The 23,602-nt window shown below is 42.4% G+C and overlaps 1 protein-coding gene across 1 annotated transcript in view; it reads left to right on the top strand.

The window, feature by feature from the left end:
* The first annotated feature begins 1,904 nt into the window (after window positions 1–1,904).
* Window positions 1,905–23,602, top strand: part of SYT10 (synaptotagmin 10) — a 35,283-nt gene continuing 13,585 nt past the window's right edge. Inside the window, exons 1-3 of the mRNA XM_074825349.1 lie at window positions 1,905–2,140; window positions 15,574–15,931; window positions 21,816–22,380. Coding sequence (XP_074681450.1) covers window positions 1,990–2,140; window positions 15,574–15,931; window positions 21,816–22,380 — 1,074 coding nt within the window. The 5' untranslated portion in view covers window positions 1,905–1,989. The remainder of the gene's footprint in view (window positions 2,141–15,573; window positions 15,932–21,815; window positions 22,381–23,602) is intronic.

The following is a 23,602-nucleotide window of genomic DNA, read 5'->3' as shown; positions in this document are numbered from 1 at the left end:
TAAGACCCTTCCTTCATCAGTCTGTGTTTGCATCTCTTGTTAGCTTCTGCTAGAGTTCGGAATATGTCTCAAAGATAAACAGACTGCTTAATTATTAGTTGGTGGTGCATGACAGAATTTTGGGAACAGGACTGTAAATGTCACATGAACAGTAAATATGTTCATATTTTGAAGTTTGGAAGTAGGCATCAGTTGTCTTCACTGTAATGAAAATATGTACATACCTTTTTTTTGCTGGCAAGCCTATTTTTCAGGAGATAATTATACAGATTTAGGTCCCTATGAGGGTTAAATGAATCTTCAAACAGTACTACACAGTTCTGTGCCCTGACTAGTTATAGTCTAAACATTCTAGGATTTGTCAGAACATTTTTTCAGAAATAATACAGAGTTTTGACAATGCTAGTCTCAGGAAATGCATTGAACAGGGAGTGATTTCTTTAGTAGCGCTTGATGGTTCTGAAATGCTTGCTTTATCTGTGAAAAAGCTTTATGGATCAGAATTTCTGTTGATGTTACAGTTTGTAAACAGCAGAGTCTATTACTTTCCTAAGATTTTGAAAAATATATGTGTGTGAATTCATACGCATAAATGCATGAGCCTTCAAAATGCCAAGTGGCTGATTTATAGAAGTATCATCTTGTGATTTTTACATCTATACTACGTATAGAATTTCAGAATTAAAACTGGAACACATATTTCTGTATTATTTCACAATTTACAGTTATTTATTGATGGTTATAAAGTTTTGAAATGTTAAACTTTGCAGTTTGTTAGAAAGAGTTATTAATTTTCAGGTAACAGATAAGAAATTTGAAATCTGGAGGAAAAAAAAAGCACAGCAGTACACAAGTTAAGTTCTCATGCTTATGAAACCAAGACACCCTAGCAGCAGACTAAGGCAGTGCTGTTAAGCAAACTGCTAACTATGCCTAATTAGAATTAGGTCTTGAAAGACCTAATATGTCATCGAAGTAGAAGCATTTTTCTTCACAAATATAAGAATGTATCAGAAATTCAGTAATATGAACAAATTAACAAAGTCTTGTTCGTCTATGCAGCCAATAAGTGAAACCATCACTGTACTGATAACTTAGAAGTATGTTCAAACACACGCAGTACCTGGAACTTTTTTACCTATAAAGAACCCCAGCTTTATAGAACTTGTTGAGGAAATAGACCGGAGAGTCTTAAGGTTACTCTAACTCCTTTACAAGTTAAAGAAACAGCCAAAGTCAACTATTCCGTAACTCTGCTGCTGAAAAGTGTAGTGGAGACGGCGATGTGCTTAGTGAAGTTAGCGGGCGTTGCTCGGCAGACCGTACTGAAGATGACACTGCTCGGGTCACCTAAGAAATAACGTTCCGGGAAAAAAGACCGGCGCGGTGGGGAATAAACCCCGCTTGGCCCTGTCGCCGCCACGAGCGACCGAGGGCTCGAGAGTCGTGCCGCGGGGAGGGGGCCAGGACTCCTCCCGCCGGCATCACCGCAACCCCCGCACCGCACCGCTCCGCTTGTCCCCGCTCCGCAGCCCCTGAACGAGGCGGCCGCCCGCCCCGCCGCGTCCCCACCGGGGCCGTCACCCCGGGCGTCGTCCCGAGCGTCGACGCCCCTCGCCCGGCCGCGGGGCGGGGGGAGGAAAAGTTTCCCCGGGGGACGCGAGGAGCCCCCCCCCCCCCGCCACCTGCGCCCCCCCGCGCCGGGCTGCCATTGGCCGAGCCGCCTACCGAAGCCCGCTAGGCACAAAAGGCGTTGCTAAGTGGATGCTTGTTCCCCCCCCTTTTTATTTTTTTCCCTCCCCCCCCCCCTTTTTTTTTTGTCTCTCCCTCCCCCCCCCCCCCCCCCCCCCTTCACTACTTCTTCGGTTCACTCGCGCCGCGCCCGCCGCTCCGCTCCCGCCGCCGCTCCGCTCCCCGCGGGAGGCTGCGCGGGTCGGGCGCGGAGCCGTCCCGCTCCGGCCATGGCCTAGCGAGGGGCCGGAGCCGAAGATGAGCTTCCCCGCCGAGGACGGCGTGGGCAGCCTCTGCCACAAGGCGCTGCAGATCATCTCGGAGCTGTGCCTGGGCGGGCAGGTGGAGCGGGAGAAGTGCGCCGGCATCTTCCCCCTGGAGACCGCCCGTCAGGGCATCGGCGGCACAGGTACAGGTACCGGTACCGGCCCCGGCCCCGGCCCCGGCCCCGCCGCCCCCGGGCTCGTCCTGCCGCCGCCGCCGCCGCGGGGCGGGCAGCGCCGGCGTGGGCGGCCGGAGAGCGCAACTTTTTCCTTTGCCTTCTCTGCGTGCGGAGGGGGCGGAGGGGGGGGGGCAGTCACACAGCCCGCTTTAAAATCGTCTCCCTCTGGCAGCTCGCGGAGGCTCCCGAGAGGCGGCGAGGGAAGCGCCGGCACCGCCGAGCCGCCGCCTGGGGGGACGGCGGGGGACGGGACACAGCGCCCCGGGGGCGACGGGGGGAACCGTGGGGCAGCGGGCGGGGGAGCCGGCGTGGGGACGGGGAGCGCTGAGAAGCGCCGAGGGGAGAGGAATCGCCGCCGCCGTGCGAGCCCCGCCGCCGGCTGGAGCCGCGCCGCCGGAGACGGCCCCGTTCCCCCGAGCGGCTCGTTCGCCCCCCGCAGCTCCGCTTCAGCAAGGTTTTGCCAGCCGTGGGAGTTTCTCCTTCACGCAAAGCTTGGCCGCGGGCTGTTGCATGTGTTTGTGGGGCCGTGCGTGCGGGGAGCGCGGGGAGAGGGCTGTGCTCGATGTTCTTATGACGGGTGAGCAGCATTCCCGTGCGACGGGCGCGCCACGCGTGGTTTGCGCCCGGTCACCCTCCCTCTTGTCGCCAGCCGTCCGTCTGCCACCGGCGCGTCGGGCTGGCGGCGCCGCAGCAACAGGTTGCGCGGGGGGGCGGGGGGTGGGGACCGAGGCGGCCGGGCGGCTCCGCGGGGGGCGGCGGGACCGGCGGAGGGGAGGGGAGCGGAGCGGAGGGGAGGGCGGGCAGCCGCCACAGCTCCGGTCCGGGCGCACCCCGGGCTCGGGGCACAGCTCGCCAAGCCGCGGCTCGGAGTATCCCCGCGATGAAACTTGACAGAGCCGCCGGCGCTTTCTGAGGGGGGGTTGGAGAGATTTTGCATCCTCTGCGTTAATCGCTGAGGACCGCGGGAGGACTTTCTGACAGCCCTAGGGTCAGGGCTGCCCGCCGGACCTGTCCGGTGCAGGACTCGACCAGGAAAATTTGGAGGAGTGGAGGGTGGAGAAGGAAACTCGGGTTAGTTTAGATATTCCGAAGCCAGAAAAATTGTCGGGGTCGAAACCGAGATTTTGACTCCTAACGGTGGTATCTTTGGTCACGGATTTCTAGATTGTCAAAATCTTTCGGAAGCGGCTCTGCCTTTGGCGTTATTCTGTACAGGACCCTCTGGCCCCTTGCCTTCCATGGTACTTTGTTTTTAGGACGGGGCTTGAAAATTAGTCCAAGTTCCGTGCTCAATTTCTGCCAGAAGGGATTGGCAGCCTATTCTGTTTGTCCGTAAATGCAGATAGACAGCTTGCATTATGGCCAACAAACACGAAGCGTACAGTGCAAATTAAATAAATTAACACCAAGTCATGAAAAGCAGCAGGTCCTCAGCATGTGCCCCAGCTGCGCTGTAGCTACCGCCGCAGTTGTTAGGTTGTTGTTTTTTTCTTTTCTTTTCTTCTAATGCTCACAGATTTTACTGTAAATTCCGGGGTTTTTGTAGTACCTCAGAACAAAAACCCGTTGTCTGAAAGAGAAGCGATTTTCCTTTCAGACCCCAGTACCGGATCGCTTCTCCCGGAGCTTTGCGCTTGAGGCGGGCGCTGAGTTCCCCGCCGGTGAAAGCGGGCGCGTCCCGGGGCGGCGGGGCGGGGGGATGGCCCGGCCCGGCCCTGCCCGCCGCGGCGGGGCTCGGTCCGCCCGGGCGCCCCTTCCCCGCCCGCCCCGCCGCCGGGACAGGGGGACGCGGGGGTCGTAGCGTGTTTCCACCCGCACGGATCGTGGATTTGTTGTGCTTCGTAAATGCCAACCGCCGAGGATATTCCGATCGCGCACTTGGTTAGTTGTCTTGGTCCGAGTCGTAGAAGGTTGCATGAAAATAAAATTACCCTGCGGAGCCTGGACAACTAGGCTCTAAAAAGATTAGTTTATCTGATTTTTAGAGAGTACTGCACAGGGAGTCAGTATTAGGTGTCATTATATAAACAAAGTGGATATATAAACAGGTGGGATGTGAAGGTTACAAAAATGTCCCACGAGGTGAACCGTTATTTACTCTTTAGAAAATCTGAATCTTGAACACCTGCCTTGACACTGCATTGTCTACAGTAACGGGAGCTTCTTTTTAGGCATTTCTTCGAAGTCAACGATCTTGGTTTTTCGTTTATAAACCCTAACTAACTTGTAATTGTTGGATTAGAAAAAAACTGATAATTAACAGATCAGAGGCTTGAACCATTGGGTCTCAGATCTCAGCTGAGTTCCTAAATCTCACTTTTTCCTCGTTAAAATGAAACCATCATTAGATGATGGGTGCCAACTTTATTGGCACACACATTATATTAAACATTGTCTCATTAATAATACTGCTAAAGAGCGTATATTAGTACTTTCTGTCCCCAGAGGAGGAACAGACACATGGTCATTGTTGATAATTGACAATATTTTAATATATAAACACTTGGATAGACAAGATATAAATATCACTTATATTTACTGTACGAACTAAAAGATTGTAAATACAGTTTAGGCTGGGAGAAATCTGGTCACCAAAAGGTGAACCATGCCATATCTCTTTTGCTCTTCAAATGCATGTGGAGTTCCTTATCATCTCTATGGATAGTTATTGTGGTCCACAGTGTTAAACATCCATAGTTTCTGTTCATTAAAGGTAGAAATGTTAAGTGCTCTCCATCATCATTCTGAAAATGAAGCCATGAATGTTTGTGTTTTTCTGAAATACCTGTGTCTCATACGTAGGGTGGTAGCATTTGGCATGACAGTCCGTATCATGTAGCCACATCCTTCTGTGGTTGAGTAAATTCCACGCAATTCTGCTGTCATGCAGCTGTAGCTGTATGGTAGAGATGAAGAATGGCTAATTTAGCCCTGTCAGTTTTGCTGTATGTCCCAAACAATGATGCAAGAAGCACTTTCCCAGCATATGCCCACGCAGGCTGATACATGTCATGGAACCAGTTCAGTTATTTGCTTCCTGGGGCTCCAGCTCTATCAATGGGTTGGGAATTAGCTCCTGCAACAAATGCTGAAGTATGTGGAGAAGAAACTATTGTAGTAAGACTAAGAAGATACTTGAGTTGTGAAGAGGACTTCTGGAAGATCTGGAGAAGGCAAAAGACTGTAAGAGGGTTATTACAGAATAATGGTTTATTATTGTATGTTGTTATGTTACAGGATCACAGCTAAACTTTCAGTGAAAATCCAAAAAACAAATAGTCCAGGAGACAGTGTAAAGAGGAGAGAAAAGAAAAAATGATAGTTGGCTATATAGGGATAACATATTCTCTCTAAATGGTGGGTTCATTCAGTTTTCCTCATCTCAGAAAGAAGATACTGAAAAGTATCACAAAGGTAGCATAGGTAAAAATCACTGATGAGATTTCATTGGAGGAAAGAAGTCTAAAAGATGAGGAGACCCATATTTGGGAAGGAAAGAATAGTGCAAGAAATGTATGAGAAAGTAAGAGAGTAGATGGTAAAAAGGAAAGCAGACCATTTCTATTTAATACAAGAATGAAAACATGCTCTGGAAGTCAAAAACATTTTAAAAGACAACTAGAACTGCTGTGATATGGTTATGTTGGTGGGTGTGATGATTGCTTTCTGTTCAGCTAGACCGTGAAAAGCAGCCAAGCTTCTCGGGAATCAGCTACTTGAGACAAAAGATGCATGACCCAATCACAGGCTCAGAACAAAATATGAGACAATATTGACCTTGTGACCAGTATGGCTTTGAGAAGGCAGAGTACAACAAAATGAATCAACAAAGCAGAAAGGAGAGCTATTCAGGTTTGCTGCTAACCAAAACAATAGCCTCCATGTGTTTGATTCCTCTTATTCTCAGAGAAATAAGAGTTTGGACATTCTTTGTGGACAAACAGGATTACATCAAAGAAATGGCTGATTATTCAATAGTTTTTTCCTCTCAGTGACACCACCACCACCTTAGGACCCTCAATTACTGCTCACTGCTTCTGTCAAGAAAGGGTAATCATATTTAGTGTAGTGGATAATTAATCTATGGAACTCATAGCAAAGAATCTTAGTGAGATAAATAATTTTGTAAATTTCTAAGAGCTTTAGACAATTAGTGAAGATAGACATCTGCTGTTACATTTTCTGCCCTGGTAATTACAAGGACTATTAATTCTCTCATCTCGGGAATGCTCAAGTGAAAAGATTAGGAAGCTGTTTACATTTATGGTACCTTTATGTAGTTGGATGACTGTGTGAAGGGTATAACATTTCTGGCAAAATGCTGAATTAGATGTGCAACTGTTTTGTTTTTATTTTACAGCTCCTTTATTTGCAGTAGATTTGGGCAAAATGATTAAGATGTTTGTCAACTAATAGGAAGAGTTCAGGTGGGAAAGAAATGGGAGCTGGATGTGTGGGATTGCACCTAACAAAATTTATCTCTAATCCAAATAAATTATTTTCTAGACGTGTCCAAAATTCATCTTTGGAGCTTGATTATGCCTGCATTTTGACTCAGGTTATCTGATTAGTAAAGAACTCTAATTAATTTTTGCCAGTTAAGCATCCCTCCTCATTTTCAAAGGAACCAAGCACATCAAAGTCCCAGTTAGGAGCATTTCGGAAGGTTAAGCCAGTTGCATAGAGTGTAATGAGAGGAGTTTTGGTTTCCTGCTCTAGGGACACATGTTTAAAATTCATTGCATGTCCTCTGCAAATGGTGAGCACTTTCTGCTGCCTTTGCCTTTTTTTAGGCCTGCTGGTCCTGCAGAACTTCACTATCTCATTATCAGTTCTCATGGGGAACTGATGTTTATAACAGAGCTGGGAACTCAGTCGCTTCCCTGCCAGGAGAGCATATTTTAGCCGTCTAGAGTGGGTAGAGACTTTTAGAGAGTGATGTTCACTCTTGCTCTTTTGCTTGTCAGTGAATACTTTTAAGTTGACCATGCAAAAATCATCAGCTTCTACAAGATCATTTGTTATTCATCTAAATATTCTACTCACAATTATTCTGTTAACATAAAAGTTTAACCTACCAAGTTTCTAACCCTACCCCTGATTGACAGAGGTATAGAGGGAGTAAGAAAACACGGGAGCATCCTGCACATGGTCGTTCTGTAATACAGTCTCACTCTTCCCTGACAAGCAATGTCTTGGGTCCTCCTGCTGTAGCTGGCATGAGTGTCCCGCTGGCTGCCAGCTGCTTCCCTGACACCTCTCAACTGCTGATAGCAGCTGATGGTTTACATTTAGTCCTGGTTGCTTTAAACATGCATGTGTGCATGCATGCATTGCATGGACACACACAGACTATAAGTAGTAGGTGTACTTACATTGCCTGGATACATTTAGGGAGGAGAAAGAACAGACTTACCCAGTAGTGTGCTTGCAAGTTCTCAACTGTGCCAAAGCAAGCATGAAGGAGACCAGAAATGGCTTGAACGAATGTGAAGACTACTGTGATCAGTGTAGGACTGTCATACAAGAAAGGAACATTTTTCTTCATGAGCAAGTAACTGTCGTGTGAAACAATTGAGCATTCTGTTACAGAGAAATGTGATAAAATTAAATATTAAACATTTGAACAGTTAACGGACTGGCTGAATTATTTATGGTACAGCTCCTCACCTGGTCAGAACAAAGTTATTTCTAGAGAGAAATATGGTTTGGGGGAAAAAACTGGAGGGTAAAATATGCTTTACAAAATCAGTGTTAACAAGCTGTGAAAACCAGAACTGTATCTAATTCAGCAGTGTAAAGGCAGAACAGAGGGGTAAACATACCACAGAGACCAGATTTATTTACAGTAAACGTGAAGTTAGTCACAACAATGCAGAAGTGCTCAACATGCAGGCAGCAGTGATACACAGTAAAAACAAGAGTTTTAGGAAACTATCTTCCTCCATGTGCATTTTCCAAAGAAATGCAGGTGAAAAATACAGAAATGTTTATAAAATTGGTGGACAAATCTGTAATGATGAAGATAAAGAGGCACAGTGTTTTTTGCTGGGTCTTGTCATATGTGTGTTATATAATGCTGGGTAAGAACAAACATAACTGTGACGATTCAAAAATTACACTTGAGCTGCATGAGGCTTGTTACAGCTATGGTATACTTATGATTAATGGCAGTCCAGTGGCCTTATGATGTGATTTCATTTCGCTTTCTTGTCTGAAAGAGGATAATGAGGGTTTCTTGCAGATGCTCACAGCGACATCCTTGCAAGTGTGAGAGCAGCATGGGACCAAGCCCAAAGTTGGTTTTTTGTTTAATGGAAGGCAAGTCAGGCTGACATGGGTTGAGCAGAGATGGGAGTTACCTCCTATCCAGATTAAGAGAGAGTTAAGAAGTAGAAAAGTAGGTAGGCCAGAAAAAGCCTTGGAAGTGGAGACAAATAACTTATATTTGGTGTGTTAGAGAGGAAAGGCCAATGTTCAGTGCAAAACACAATGACCTAGTCAGGCAACAGTGAGAGCCATCTTCTCTAGTTACATACAGCATGCGAATCATGTACTGAGGTTCATGAATACACAGCTGTTGTGGCAAATTCCATCTGATTTCTGGAAAACAGAAGGTAATGTGGGCTAGGAGAAGGCTAATAAGCTTTTGGGAAATACCCTGTATGTGCTATATGTCACTTACCTTAAAGTCCCATACACGGAGTTTGAAATGGCAAAAGAGGGCGTTCTGTTTATGCTTGGACAGATACAGATTATCAGATGCATTAATAAATAATATAACTTAGATAAAATTATTTTGACAGCAGATTAATCATTTTATGTGCTATAATCGTGTAGTAAATCACAGTGATACAGGACTCCATTTGATTCCCTTACAGTCACAAAACATGCTACCACAGAGCTCTGTTAGCATTAAGAAGTGATATGCCAGCCGGAGATATACCAGCCAGTGATAGTGATGGCTATTTTGAACAAATCCAGACATCAGACTGAATTAACAGCCTAGGAGGGAACACATTCACAGTACGGCTAGAGTAAAATGATTTGCTGAAGATCTTCAAAGTATGTTTCTCCATGAGAACAGGGGAGGAGATCACACATAGACTTTTAAGTGAAAGGCTATTTTTGCCATTTGAAATTTAAGTCGGGTGTTTTGACAGGTTCAGGTTATGAGATAAAATACAAGACTGTGCACCTGCCACTTTCTGAGGCACGCTAAAGTGTTATATCCCTATCTGCAGGGATTTGGATGAGACAGAGATAATTGTGGAAGATCTGCTAATGCTGAGTAAAACTGAACACCAGCAACCTTTTATGTTCTTCAGATTTCCCCAAGGAAAACTGATCAGCAGAAATGATAGGTTGGACCAACTAGTTCATATACATGGAGATAAGGGAGATTTATTGGACCCAGACCTTTTATAACTGATAAAGCTCCTGCTTCCCTCCAAATCCTAGAAAATCAGAGATATATTAAATTATCTCATTGAGCTGACTCCGGATATTCCGGACACAATAGTTCTCTTTAGAGTGGTCAGTATGGAAAGGGTGAAGTTGCTTATGGCTGATGAACAAGAGAACAAATTAAAAGTTAAAGAAAAATATGTTTGAAAAAAGCTACAGAGACATTGTATTTTAAATATTTAAGAGAACCAAGACCAGATATAGACCAAGGGATGGGCCAAAAGAAACTATAACCCCATTTTTTTCCAGGCGTTCCTTTCGCCCTGTTACTTTGCTGGCAAGGGTATGTTCTCTTTGGTATGATCCACACCAGACACGTACCTGCCCCTTATACCCATGGACAGCTACGTCACAGAACTATCTGGTCTCTCTCTCTCCATTCAAGATCATGGGTTTGAGGAGTATGTTTTTCCAAAGTTAAGCATCAAAGGGCACATGCTGTCAGGGCACTGACTAAAATGTAAATGAATTTAATTTGTTTTGGAAATGGAAGTCTGCCAATGTGCATGTTTGCAGATGGATTCATGGGCAGAACTTTTCTGAGGCAAGTTTCAAACAACAAATTGTTGGAAGCCATAGTACAGAAAATGTTGCTTAAAATATTGAAGTACTTGCCTAATATGAAAGACTGGCTATCAAGGAGCCTCTTAGGGTGGAAACATGTTTCTGAGGATATTTATAAAAAAAATGCAGAGAGCTTTTGAGGTAAATAGAATTCACTCACTTCCCAAATAGACATGCCAGTTTCAAATGAGAAACACAAAATTGTCCAAAACTCTGTATCTTGAAAGAGTAGTTTTAAATAGAAAAATATGAGGAAACAGGATACTTTCTTTCGGTTATGCAATTTTATCAAGACTATGAAGATGGTGTTAAGGACAGAGGTCAATAAAGAAAGATCAGAAGTGAAATGGTAACTCCATTGAAGTCACTGGAAGATTTCCCACTGACCGGAAGGGGGTGTGTGAGAAAGAGGATTTTCTTCACATTCCTGAGTTTACCCGGCATGAGAACACGAATAGCAAAAGCATAATGTTGCACATCCAGATGAATATTCAGAAAGATGTCTTGTTCTGTGCAGATGTGGAGCATTGAAGATGTGCTGCAATTACCAGTTCAGAAAAAGAGTTGTCAAACAACTGCTTGTAGTTTGAGATGATTTTTCTCTTCCTTCATACCAGAGAGCAGTGAGAACATTGTTTACAGTATTGGCAATTAATGTTGTCCCAGCGGAGTGAATATATCTCCTTCTGCCTCTAAAAACTTATGCAGTCTTTGAATTTGTCACCAGATCTACATCTTTAAATAATACTTACATATGTGAAGTGCAACCCTGGTCTGATGACACATCCATCCTTCAGTACCCATTTTCTTTCCCAACCAGGTTTACTTGACAGGGATGTGAAAAAACTCCCAGTCTGTAGAACTGTCTTTCAGTGGTTTGTATTCTTAAACCAAACTTCCTATAAAAAGATAATTTAAGAGACATATCCAGTGTAACACACAAAGGGTCCGGGAAGCTCCATTTGACTGAGCTTCTGCAGACAATTTCAGTCTTCATATAAGAGCAAATCTCTTGTAATTGCTTAATTGAGTAACTGTCACAAGTGAGGAAATGAAGCAATATGCTTTTTTATGTCAATTTATATGGCATATTGATTGATTTTTAACAATTAGGGCAGTAGATGTAATTATTTTTTTTTTTTTTTTGGTAATGAACTATTTTTTTGTCAAATTCCTGGTAATGAAAATATTTCATGTTTCTGTTTAAGTATTTGTTGTATTATGAAGTGCAATATGTGAGGTTGATTTATTAGTAAAATAGCAAAAATAGAGACTACCATTTGTACAGCTGCTCAGTAGAATTAGCTCCTTTGCTTTTGAGACCAGGTGTTTTGTGTGATTATTTTAGGGCTATAAAACGTACATTTTCTGTAAAGATTTTGGGAATGACTTAGAATTTGAAATAGTTTAATGGAAATACAGAAAAAAAGCTTAGAGAAAGTACAAGAGTAGGTGTTGAAAGGAGACACCAAGTTATTTGAAGGCTTGAAAAATGTCTTGCAGTGAAAAACTTAGAATTGTCTAGAAATGCTTTGATGGAATGTTTTTCAGCTGATACTATCTATTCATCAAATTGAAACTCTGCTGGAAGGGATCAATTTTCATATTTCTGGTTTTGAAATGTTTCCAGCAGTTTCATAGTTGTTAAAACATCCTGTTTCAACATTTTCTAAATGAAAAAAAATACAATTTTCAGTTCTAAAAGCCTTCCTCTCAAAATATAACCTAATTATGCCAACCATCTCTAAACTGAGCTGGAAATATTGCAAATGACCCCAAATTTAATTGAATTTTGTTTTGTTTTGGGTTTTTTTATTATTTGTGATAGATCATCAACAGTTCCGAGAGTTCTACTTTTTGCCAGGCTTTGAGAATGGAAAAATATTTTGTCCACCTTGATTGAAAATTCATCTGATTCAATTTCTCAAAAAAATGAGGCGTACCTCTGTATTAATATATTAAATGCACTTATGACCATGTGTATTGGGTTTGTGTGGCAAGATTTTGGTAGCAGGGGAGCTACAGGAGTGGCTTCTGTGAGAAGCTGCTAGAAGGTTCCCCTGTGTCCAATAGAGCCAATGCCAGCTGGCTACAAGATGGACCCGCCAGTGGCCAAGGCTGAGCCCATCAGTGACAGTGGGACCGCCTCTGGGATAACGTATTTAAGAAGGGGAAAAAACCTGTGCAAACTGCAGCCAAAGAGAGGAGTGAGAACATGTGAGAGAAACAACTCTGCAGACACCAAGGTCAGGGCAGAAGGAGGGGAAGGAAGTGCTCCAGGTGCCAGAGCAGAGATCCCCCTGCAGCCCATGGGCAGCCCATGGTGAGGCAGCTGTGCCCTGCACCCCCGGAGGTTAACGGTGGGGCAGATTTCCACCTGCAGCTCATGGAGAATCCCATACCAGAGCAGGTGGGTGCCTGAAGGAGGCTGTGGAACTGTGAAAAGCCAATGCTGGAGCAGTCTCCTGGCAGGATCTGTGGACCCGTGGAGGGAGGAGCCCACACTGGAGCAGGTTTGCTGGCAGGACTTGTGACCCTGCAGGGGACCCACACTGGAGCAGTTCATGAAGAGCTGCAGCCTGTGGGAAGGACCCATATTGGAGTTCATGGAGAACTGTCTCCTGTGGGAGGGTCCCCACACTGGAGCAGGTGAAGAGTGTGAGGAGTCCTCCCCTGGAGGAGCAAGAGACAACAGAAACAACAGGTGATGAACTGACTGCAACCTCCCACAGTCCCCCTGTGGTCCTGGCAGGGAAGAGGTAGAGAATTTGAGAGTAAACTTGAGCCTGGGAAGAAGGGGGGGGGGGGGGGGGGGGGGGGGAAGGTGTTTTAAGATTTGGTTTTATTTCTCATTATCCTACTCTGATTTGATTGGTAATAAATGAAATTTGTTGTTCCCCAAGTAAGTTTGTTTTGCCCGTGACAGTAATTGGTGAATGATCTCTCCCTGTCCTTATCTTGACCCATGAGCCTTTCATTATATTTTCTCTCCCCTGTTCTGTTGAGGAGGGGGAGTGATAGAGCAGCTTTGGTGGGCACCTGGCGTCCAGCCAGGGTCAACCCCTCCACAGACCATTCTCTGGCACTGAGGCCAACTCACATGTAAGAACCTCTCTCCATTCTATTAAAGTCTGTCATCTGTCGAAACAGAAGAGCCACATCCAAATCACCTATTAAGAATGATCATCAGCCTGCTCTAATTCCTGATCCATGCCCAGGAATTGGCTGGGAGCGTATGAACTGGCCCAGTTTAAAACCATTCCAGGGACTGGTATAGGCAATTGAGTTTCAAGTCCTGGTTTTGTTTCCTGGCACAGTTTATTTGTATTTTGCATAGGCTTGTCTTATGAAGCATATTATATCTTTCAATCTCTCATACAAAGGCATGAAAGAAGCAATGACTGTAAATTAGAACTACAAAAATACAAATCAGAAATACAAATTTGCAACAAAGTGATTAACCATTGAAACAAGCTGTAAACTCAGCATCTCCTAATGCCTTCTCTTGTTGTCATGATAGGACCGTCTGCTGCAGAACATTCACAAGCCAAGTAAAAATCACTGGGCGTAGGAAGGATATTAGTGTAAACAGTAGATTAAACCAAATAGCCTAATAATCCCTATTAGGGATAAATTATCTAGAAAAAATCATACACAAAAGTATAATTTGCTTCTTGTGTTGCATTATTATTAGATATAATTATGTGTCCATTCATTTTATGGAAGCATCTTAAATCAGAATTTGCCATGTGAATTTCTTATTAAGCTGACACGCATATTCCAAGGGCTACATTTAGACATTTAACTACAGGCAGAAAAGGAGGATACCTTTCTGAGAACTGGCAGGAAATGGTCAAGGAGGCACACTTCTGTTCAAGACAGGGCAGCAGCTTGTGCCAGACTCTTTAAAGCAAGAAGTAATTCCTTCATGACATGGGCCAGGATGTATGTGAAGTAAGGTTGAGCTGAACTGAAACTTTCAAATCTCCAGACTACAAACATTTTCTATTTGCTTTTGCTATTCTCACACATTTTCATGTCAAATGGGCCTTAAGTTCGGTGTTTGTTACTGAAAGATGTATCTGGATATTATATATTAATAAAGAAAACATTCCCAAATTTTCTACTGGAATCTTCATCTCTCAAAGGGACCTGTGAGGTACATACTGTTCCATGGAGCTAATACATACCTAGAGGACTACTTTTCTTCCTGTGATCCTGTCAAAATAATGTGCTCGAATTCTTGGTGCACTTTCCCACTGGTTCAGTTTAGTAGCCTGTGGGCTGTAGCTACAGATACAAAATATTAGCTGTTAAACTGTCAGAACTTGTTGTAACAAGCAGAAGCAGCCATTACTTCTGGGACATTTAAGCAGGGTTTATTGAATACTTTTAATGCATACAAAAGGCTCCTTTCAAAAGGAAATGGATTTTTTTGGTTGTATTTTATAATGTTACATGATACTGAAAAAATCAAAGTGAAACATGTCACTTAGACTAAAACTCCTAATTAGGGCTCAAGTGGCATTTCTGGTGATCCACCATCTCCTAAAATACAAGTCTATTCACAGAATTTTGTTGGTATGAAGTCTGCTCTCCTATCTTTGGCTGTGCTATTGGATATGCTAACTACTTGTGGCAGAAAAAGTCAAGTATAGGGCAGCAGGGGTAGCTAAGTGTATAGTATGATCTCTGTACAACTTGGGGCATTGTATCGTGTACTCTGAAGCCAGCTGCATTTTCAGAGCAGAATTTTAGATACTGATGTATATGTGCTTTCTTGGTCTAACACAGTCTTGGTCCAGAGCTTATGATTTAACCCTAGAAATTTCTTTCTGACAGACTATATCCTGTCCCTATTTATGCCACTTAAACGTTAGGTTTTAATATGTTTCTGAAGCAGTGAGCACACAGAGTCAAAAGTTTGGCAAGTCCTGAAGAAATTGATGTGTCATCCAGGTGGTTTAGAACTGGCCTATCTTCATGTGCACTTATAGAAAATGTTGACTGTGGATTAACTTTTTCAGCAAGATGTGTACCTGAGCAGACACCCTTTGACAACAACGGCTAGGAGTATATGGGACCATCTGGGTAGTCTCTTATTTCCTGAGAAGTCTGACTGAATGTATGGCTAGTAGTACAGATGTTCAGGCCCCTGGCCTGAACAGCAGTTAATGGAGTATTTGGAAACAAATATTAGAGTCTGATAATGTTTTAAAGGTAGATATCAAAAAGGAAAAAAGCATTAAATAGGACTTTAAAGCTCTATGCAAGATAATGATCAAAATGCTTCTATCTCCTTACCTGTGACATTTTTTTTCTCTCTGTGTTTGTCTGTCATGATGATCTTTGTTTCTAATTCCTTGCAGACATCTCAGTCAGTCTGTTAGCAGTAGTCGTCAGCTTCTGCGGGCTTGCCTTGCTGGTAGTCTCTCTTTTTGTCTTTTGGAAGTTGTGTTGGCCCTGCTGGAGAAGTAAACCTCTCACTTCCAATGCAAGTAATGTCCCTCAGAGCAACTCCAGTGCTCCTACAGAGGTTTTTGAGACCAGTGAGAAAAAGGAAGTTAAAGAAAATGGGAAACCTACAACAAAGGTACTTGAAGCTGCGTTGAAAATTAGCCACACTTCACCTGATATACCAGCAGAGGTCCAGAATGCACTGAAAGAGCATCTGATCAGACATGCACGCATGCAGAGGCAGATCACTGAGCCCACATCATCATCAAGGTAAGTAGGGGGCACTTGCGTTCGTGGCACGTTTCCTGGGAACAGGTAGAGCCAGAACGCTCTGCTGAAAATTTCCAGGATCCTGGAATATTCACTGGCTTCTTAGCAGTTATGGGTGAATCAGCAGTCACATGAAGGCAAAGCGTCAGTGTCCTCTGAACAGAATATTCTGAAACATACAGTATACCTTCAGTTATATCATTATTTTAACATATGAAGATCAAATCTGTCTTCTGTTATGTTGGAAATGCATATGTTGCTACTCTAAGCATTTCCATTTTAGATTTTGTGTATTGGAAAATCTTTCATTGTTACTTTTTAAAGTACTGCAAGTCTAGCTTTTCACAGAGATATTTTTATAGATACAGCCATTGCTTTTGCAGATGAAAGTTTCCCTCTCCGCTAAATAAATGACAGACTCATTGTTGACAGCACATTTCTTTAAGGTATGGTTTCCCAGTCTAAGAATGTAGATTCTTATAGACTGATGTTAAAACAGTACAGATTCTATATAGATCTTTAAATAAAGGACAGGCATGTAGTATTTCTGAAGTGATCTCTTTTGCATTAAAGTGGAGGACACAAACTTTTATTTTGTCTTAGGTACTGCTTTATATTGAAAAGTAGTGAAGACATGTGCAGTGACATAGTTTCAAACGGAATTTTCTTCAAATACTATCAGCAAATTTAATGCATGGAAAACAAACAATGAACTGCAAAGATCACTTTCTACATAAAAGAGAATGTTTTATAAACAAAGAATGGGAAAATGAAGGCTAAAGGAGTCAACTGAAGTATTGCATAATGCCATAAGTTAGAATACAATTACTGTGTGCAGAGTAGCTTTCCCTCAGTAAACCATTTGCTAAATGAACGCACGCTACCAAAGGAAAAAAAAAAAAAAAAAAAAAGCTCACATTCACAATGTTCGTTGGAGGCACAAGATTGGAGAAGACACATGCTTTGCATTTAGTGGGCACATACTTTCTGGCCTTCTGTGAGTCCCTAAGACAATGTTTTGCCAGCTGAGTGTGCTCATTGAGGTGGTGAGTGCTGAAGTGCTTTTTCCCAGCTATTCCAACAGCGTGGAACAGCCAACAGGCAACTACAGGAGGCTCCCAAAAATGAGAGCACTCCAGCCAGGGGAGGTCTAACTGACTTTAGCAGCTGAACCATCTCCTGAATTATGAGACTGTACAGCTGGCTTTAAGCCACATTGCCCTGGCTGTGCCCGACTCCAGCTACTGTATCCATCTGCAGAGAGGGGGAGCACAGCATTCAAGCCACTCTGACCAGTATTTCCAAAGTACTGGGACCACAACTTTGAAATTGTAACTGTTATACTAAACACAGAGGGGCCAAAATTGATACAGTTTAGCATGGCAAGATATTAAGCAACTCGCTATTGCCTAACAGGATATTAATAAGAAGAGTTGTATCCATCATGTACCAACAGGTAAATCTGTGAGTAATCAGACTGTCTGACTGCCTGAACAGACAGAAGAAATAGCTGGCTGGCAAATGAACTTGAATAGTCCCTGTGGTACTATAGGGAAAGAAAGAAGTTCCAGGGACATGATCCAGAGCTACTTCAGGCTGTGAAAATATTCCAACAGACCCCTAGAGTGATTTGGACTGGGATCTAAATGCATGTAAAATATCTGTGAAGCCAAGGACAGTTTTACAAAATTAAAAGCTGCCATCAATCATACTCTTTCTGCATATGTTGGTAACTGTAAGGGAACTTTTTTCTTTTTATCCTCTCTAGATTATCAGGGTTAAATCTCCTGAGAGGGACAGTTCCTTTGCTTTGAGCAACCCTGATTGTCCCACCTTAGCCAATTAATAGCAGGGTGTTTGGAGATATCACCTTCCTTTACAGTTTGCTGAAAAACTCCACCCTTGCTATAGAACATGTTGAGAATGAGATGTGTCTTAAAAATTACCCATAAATAGTCCTTTCTGTGATTGTAAGTGCATTTTTTCTATACCCCTGCCTGCCTTAAGGTAGTCGTAACCTTCTGGCAGACCATATAAATTATTGCTGCCAAGAATATCATGTATGAGATTAAGGCTGGACATTTAGACCAGTTTTCCAGATTACTCATCCATTGTGTGACAGAATGCTGGATCACAAACTACTAAAACCTGACTCTGGTGTCCTTCATTGGGGACCTCTGAATAAAAGGGAATCATTAGCAGACACACAGGTAGCATAACTTTCTCTTGCACCATCTTCAACCAGCACTACTTTGTTGCACTTAAGACTCCTGAGTCACCCGAATGCACCATCTCCTAAATGTATTCCATTGACAGAGGATCAAAGAGAAATGTTTGCTGTCTGTATTGTCTCCTCTACACTGATCTCACCTGAGCTGGGGCAAATAAAAAGGTTGTAACCAGTTCTGTGATAGGTTCATGCAGCCATCAACTCTTAATAAAAGAAATGGAATCATGTTAAGTCATTGTAAATGAAGCTTAAGGATTTTAAGAAGTCATTCAGAGAATAATGTGCCTGATCACTTTTTATAGACTGTACATTTAACATGGAGACATGTTAGTGTAGGGAAATGATGCATTTCTGCTTAATTAGAACTATAGTTTTATAGTTCCTGATAATACCTGCTTGTCAAAAAAAAAAAAAAAAAAAAAAAAAGCTCTCTAGTCCTTGATCCCAATTAACCAGTAAACTACATGAGAATAAGTCCTGCATCAGTGGTGTTCATTTACAAACATCTTTGCTCTGTGTTATTGAGAACCACTCTTCCCAGTACTTTGTGAAAGTATTCTGTAATATAGTTTATTGCTTCTATGATAATATCCTTTCTTCAGATGTTCACCTGTATTTTCAAAGGACATGCTTTTTGCTCTTTAGCATTAGGTGGGAGAGGAGCTTATCATTCAGCTCTGCAAAGAGTAAGTCGGTTCCCAGGAGGCACAAAGGCAAAAGTGAGGTGCGTAGGAATGTTAAGATAAAAAAAACCCAAGCAGGTCTGTTGACTGATGATTGCAAGGAGGAGACAGCAGTCTCTGTTCTGTCTAGTTACCACAAGTGCTGGTGTCCATTCCTGGATTTGGTCCAAAACATCAGTCTAATGTCATCTAGGAAAGCTAGACCAGAGACACCCCTCATAAATCTCAAGTCGTATCATAAATCAGCATCCTATCCTTTTCTTTTGTCATACATGTCAGTCTTCCTGAGTTAGAAATAAGCTTCACACTATCATTATTTTATAATAGAGATTTACATACAGATTTACAGTCACTCAAATTGTATTTGTTCTAAGTTATGGAAGGCATGTGTATTATAGCAGTTCTACATGTAAGAGCCAGTAGAGGTAAGTACCTGGATTTGCACATGTTAGTAGCTTCACAGCATTTTCACAACCTGGTTGCCTGACATCCTAGTACCTCATTATCAGAGTCATTAATTCCTTTGTTATTGCAGAACAAAGGAAGATAAATATGTTGCCATGACAACAATGAAGCATCTTAATAATTAACAGACCAATTAGCTATCTTGGTGAAATGCTGTGACTCAGAACAGATAGTAGGCCCTATGTAATTAGCACTTTGGCTTTCTAGAGCAAAAGTGCTGCTGGTTCCCACAGGGAGCAGTGATACAGCTGCACTGTTTTACTTAGTGACATATCGCAACAAGGATTACATCCACTAGAGGATCTTATGTGCATAAAGTTTGAAAATTTGAAAGAAGGTTGGTGCCTTAGAAATCATAGATTTGGGGTTTTATACATTATTTTTACAAGTATTAACCAGATCTTCATAAATGCAAGAGAAGTCGAGGAGAAGAGAATTTGCCATGTATCCATTTTTACTCAAACTGGAAATGCCACACAGTCAGCTTCACTGTTTCCTCTTCACAGGCAGTTTTTGACACTGCATGTCTATGGCAGAGTTTGAACATGATTATCTGGGCATCCCAGTACTACAGCTGCAGGTGTGAGGAAGGCCTACCTGCACAGGTTTCCTTAGCACCGGTAGAAGTAGCAGTAACACAGGTCTTGCTGGACTTCATGATGACTCAGAGATACTAGAGAGCTACTGCCTAAATTGCTGAGTGCCCAAATATTTATTGTCACTACATTTTGGGTGGAGTTCAGTTCCTTCCCTGTGTTTAGCACACTACAAGTCTGGACTTCTCAAAGGACAAAGGCACAAGGACAGCCCTGAAACTCCCTGAGGACAGTATTGTACTTTTCTGACTAGTTAGGGCCTTTCTACTCCTCACTCCATTCCAATGTGGGCATCGCATACTATGAATTCAGGGAGTTTTAACATTTAAGAAAAAAGAAGATCTTTCAACTTGTCTGTTTGTAAAAAAAGGTAGAATGTGTTATGGAGAGGTGTATTTTTCATCTAAATTTGAGATCAAAACACCTGGACTTTTTGGAGCTACTTCAAATCTAGACTATGAAGTTCTCCCTCCACTATTCTTGTGTTATGCTAGGACTGCTCCCTGCACCTAGCAGTACTGAAACAGCCAAAAGGGGAAACGTTCTTGTCTATTATTTAATGGCTGCAGATTACCCTCTTGTATCTCTGCTCAGCTGAACTGTGGTAGTTCTGTGCTTCATGCCTTCTGCAACCACTTCACTTACAGCAAAAATACAAATAATATCTATGAAATGAGTCCTGGTTGCTTTCAAATGGACAATTTGCATTTCTGATTTAAAGAAAGAAACACACAGCTGTGAAACCTCTTGTTTTCAGAACACAACACCATAGGGAAACCAAGCAATAAGGCAAGGCTGCATTTGGCATTAATAAGCAATTGATTGCAAAAAGCAGAGGAAATTCTGACAATTAAATTGTTTTTTAATGGCAACTAAGTATGCTCACAGGAGGAGGCAGTGAGCTTTTCCAGTACAGTTTGCTGGAGTAGTGAAGTATCAAGGAAATGTGAAAATGCCCAAAAAATAAACTGGACAGTGTGGTCATAATGGCATCGGCTGATGATTAATTCTATGAAGGTTTTTGACCAGTGTTTTTATACTACTGTAAGGCTGTATGACATGCCAGGGGTTTGATTTCACTCTTCGTAGGAAAGGCACAAATTTCCATTGATGTTCATGAGTCAACATAAGCCCATAAATACATATGCTTATGCAACACTGCATTCAGAATTACAAGGATTTAAACATATTGTTTCTTGGTAGGAGTACAAGAATCAGCTTTCTAATACACTACACAACAGTGGGAGAACAGAAGGAAAAAAACCCCATCACAGAAAAATGTTTACCAAAACTTTGACATGTATTGCATCCAGAACAAAATGTTCCCAGTCTGACTGGAGAAGGTAGTCTGTACCTCAGTGTAGCAACTACCAAGCAGGTGAATGTAAGATGTTGTAGGACGACAAGGCATAGTTCTGCATGGCCTTTTCAGCTGCCTTTCACAGTGATCGCTATGAAGTTTGGTAAATATTTAGTTGGAAAACCACCAAGGAATGCCTCTAAAATCCAGGAAGTACTGATGACAGTTCTGCAAGTGATTTCTTTTCTGCCTGACTATACTTTACTCAGGCCCTAGCACAGTGGGATCAAGCAATGTTGTAACTGTCAACTTGTTCTGTGAAAGAACCTGAATTCAGTTTCAGCTGCATAGCCTGCAAACAAGGTTATAAATATATGTAGTGCCAGGACACTGGGTGTCTCTCAGGCCAAGAAGTTCATTCTGAATGATCATTTCCTCTCAAGGGTGTTTTAACACTTGCAAAACATTTGTGGGGATTATTTTAAAATTATTTTAAAGAGAGGAACCCTTACTAATTTGGTCGTCTTGTATTTTCTACTTAGTAATAGCCAGATCTTTTCCTGCAGATAACCATGGCTTATTTTGTGTGTGTGTATGTGTATGTGTGCAGGCACAATTCTTTCAGGAGGCACTTGCCAAGGCAGATGCAAGTGTCCAGTGTTGATTTTAACATGGGGACAGATCCAGTTTTGCAAAGGGGAGAGACAACAACCAGCATTGGGAGAATAAAACCGGAACTCTACAAACAGAAGTCTGTGGATTCTGATGGGCAACAAGAAGATGTGAAAACATGCGGAAAACTTAACTTCACTCTCCGGTATGATTATGAGAATGAACTTCTGGCTGTGACAATTGTCAAAGCCTTAGATCTGCCTGCTAAAGACTTCACAGGAACATCTGACCCCTACGTTAAGATTTATCTGCTTCCAGATAGGAAAAAGAAGTTTCAGACACGAGTTCACAGAAAGACATTAAATCCTGTTTTTGATGAAACCTTTCAGTTTCCTGTAGCCTATGATCAGCTCAGCAACAGGAAATTGCATTTCAGTGTTTATGATTTTGACAGATTTTCTAGACATGACATGATTGGGGAAGTTATTCTTGATAACCTTTTTGAAGTCTCAGATCTCTCCAGGGAAGCCAATGTATGGAAAGACATCCACTGTGCCACCACAGTAAGTAATGTGTTCCAAAAGCGTTAATGTGATATTTTCATTTCTCTTTTGTAATTTGTGGCAGAGCATCCTGTTTATCAGCAAGAGTCTGAAAGAAAAAAAAAAAAAAAGTTGTCAATATTTTCTTTTGAGCATAGAGAATAAGATGCTTAGGAAGCTATACAATTTAATTACTAAAAAATCTTCTGGGAACATACAGTCATCCTATGGCTCATTGTGCAAATATAAATTAGGTTTATTAATTAAATAGTACATCATGAAAGTCACTGCTTAACAAGAACAACTAGCATTGTCCTGTTAGCAAAATACCCTGTTCTTCAAAATGACCATCCTGCTCTTGTTAGCAGATTTTCATGGGTTGGGAATCTTGTGAAGGAAGAGAGAGAGTCTAAAAATGCTTGAAATCTAAAATGTTCTTTGCTGGCTGCTTAGGGTCCCCAGCAGATGTATCTGTGTTGCTGCTGGTTACTAGCAAAACTCAAGAGACACAACACAAGCAAGTACAGTTAGGAAATAGAAATTATTGTTTGTCATTGCAAGCAAGAAAAGAAGGTCTGTGCATGGATGACAGGATGGATGATAGGCTACCAACAGAAAAACCACCAGTCTCCAAACATTGTCTTTATTAACCTTGAAATCCAAACTCACCTTCCCTGTCTGGAATTTGAGGAGTGAAAAAAAAAAAAATTAAATGGTAGGATGTGGGGGTTTTTTATATAGAAGTTTTCCCATTCCTAGTTCTGTGGAGATATCCAAAACAGTCTGGGTCATCCCTGGGTTTGAGCATGGGCTGGACTTCCACAGTGGGGATGAACAGAGGGCAGAGCAGTAGTAGATACTGCTTCAGTGACAGAAGCAGTACCATCCCTTCAATAGAGCCGGAGACTTCCCATGCCTCTTTTCCCAAATGCTTTCATGCTGTTCATACCTGCTAGACAGGGAGGTCTAGGTCTGCATGACTAGAAAGACAAAGAGGTCTGGTATTTTCTCACCAGTTTGAGCATGAGCACTGTGTTTCCTAAGAAAGGAGAAATATTAGGGAGCAGAGCATAGTGGAGACAGTTTTTGAATGTGAATTCACAAGAACAGTTATTATTTTAGCTGCTGGGTCTACCAAACTGGTCTGAACAGCCTTTGGCACACCTCCAGAAAACTGCATCTGTGTATGATTAGTTTGATCAAGCTCAGATTTCAGGTAAATTTAAGAACTGTGTTCTCAAGC

This window comes from Strix aluco, chromosome 5, assembly GCF_031877795.1.
Source record: "Strix aluco isolate bStrAlu1 chromosome 5, bStrAlu1.hap1, whole genome shotgun sequence".
NCBI classification, from domain to species: domain Eukaryota; kingdom Metazoa; phylum Chordata; class Aves; order Strigiformes; family Strigidae; genus Strix; species Strix aluco.
The sequence above is the reverse complement of the archived record's forward strand: the minus strand, read 5'-3'. Positions and strand labels throughout refer to the sequence as shown.